At 64.0% G+C, this 1,242-nt stretch overlaps 1 protein-coding gene across 1 annotated transcript in view; it reads right to left on the minus strand.

The window, feature by feature from the left end:
- Positions 1–1,242, minus strand: part of CASQ1 (calsequestrin 1) — a 21,338-nt gene that overhangs the window by 13,424 nt on the left and 6,672 nt on the right. The window contains exons 2-3 of the mRNA XM_015429572.1: positions 983–1,067; positions 476–576 (exon numbers count right to left, since the gene is read on the minus strand). Of these exons, the coding sequence (XP_015285058.1) occupies positions 476–576; positions 983–1,067 (186 nt within the window). The remainder of the gene's footprint in view (positions 1–475; positions 577–982; positions 1,068–1,242) is intronic.

Genomic DNA, 1,242 nt, shown 5'->3' on the forward strand with positions numbered 1-1,242 from the left:
GAGGTGGGACGGGGGGGGGGGGGGAGGGAAGATGTGTGCGGAAAACCATGAAAAATGGCTTCCCCCCCCCATCCTGGTGAGGTCTTCGTTTGGGAGTCCTCCCGACCTGAGCTCAGTTGGCTGTGACTGACCGCCAAGCCCAACTTCTGCTTCCCTTCACGGGCAGGGACGGGGAGAAAGCTGAGCCAGCTGCCAGCAACCCCGGACTCCCACTGGGAGCCACAGAACCCAGACAGTTGCGGTCAGCCAGTCCAAATCACAGTCAGAAGGGGCCAGACAGGCCTTCCAGTGCCGCCTCCTGGTCCGTGCAGGACCGGCCTTGAGGTCTGGGGATGTTCCCCTCGGCAACTGGCAGATTTCTCCTCCTGCAGCCTGGATCTCAGGGCGTCTGGGGAGGGCGCGGGCAAAGGAAAGGCGGAAAGGATGCAAGGGTCGGTGAAATGCCCGTGTGGCAACAGGCGGGGGCACGACTTACGTCCAGGAGGAACTCCACCAGGGTGTCGGCTGAAAACTCCCCATCGTACTCGATGACCTCATCCTCCTTGAAGACGTACACGCTGTCTTCCTCCGTCAGCCCTGCGCGAGGGAAGGAGGCCGCAGCCTGAGTGGCCGGCAGAAGCTCCCCCTGCGGAAGTCCTGCCTGCACCCCAGAGCTTCTGCTGAACGGCCCCCACAACTGAGCTCCGTCCTGCAAGCTCCGTGGGGTGGGGGCCTGTCTGGGAAGCCCGCACAGGCCTGGCCTGGCAAAGGCACCCTCTGGAGGCAGCCTGTCCCGAGTCTCCTGCTGGTTTGCCGGCCGGCTCAGTCCTGTGGAGGGGGCAGTCTGCCACCTTGTCGGCCCCTCCCAGCGCTTTACCTCCCCCACGGCACGGGCTTTTCTGCCCACCGGCCGAGGTGCTGGCCCGTTTCTGCAAGGGCAACACGTTGCACCCCCCCCCTGCAGCAACCCCCCTCCCCCGGATGCGCCAGCCCCACAGGGTACCTAGTTTTTTGGCAACAGCAGCATCCTTCTCCGAGTCCACCAGGCCAAAGCCCACCCCTTTATCTTCCAGGACTTGGGCTGCTAACTAGGAAGAAGAGGCAGACAGAGACAAGAGAGAGAGAGAGAGGGACAGAGAGAGAGAGAGAATGCAGATGTTTCAGAGAGCTTCGTTGCGGGGGGGGGGAGGGGGCACAGCAGCAGCCAAAGGCCTTGGCCCCCCCCCCAGGACTGGCAGGGGGGGAGGGGGGGGGTTGAAACAC

Source organism: Gekko japonicus, unplaced genomic scaffold, assembly GCF_001447785.1.
Source record: "Gekko japonicus isolate JY-2015 unplaced genomic scaffold, Gekko_japonicus_V1.1 scaffold358, whole genome shotgun sequence".
NCBI classification, from domain to species: domain Eukaryota; kingdom Metazoa; phylum Chordata; class Lepidosauria; order Squamata; family Gekkonidae; genus Gekko; species Gekko japonicus.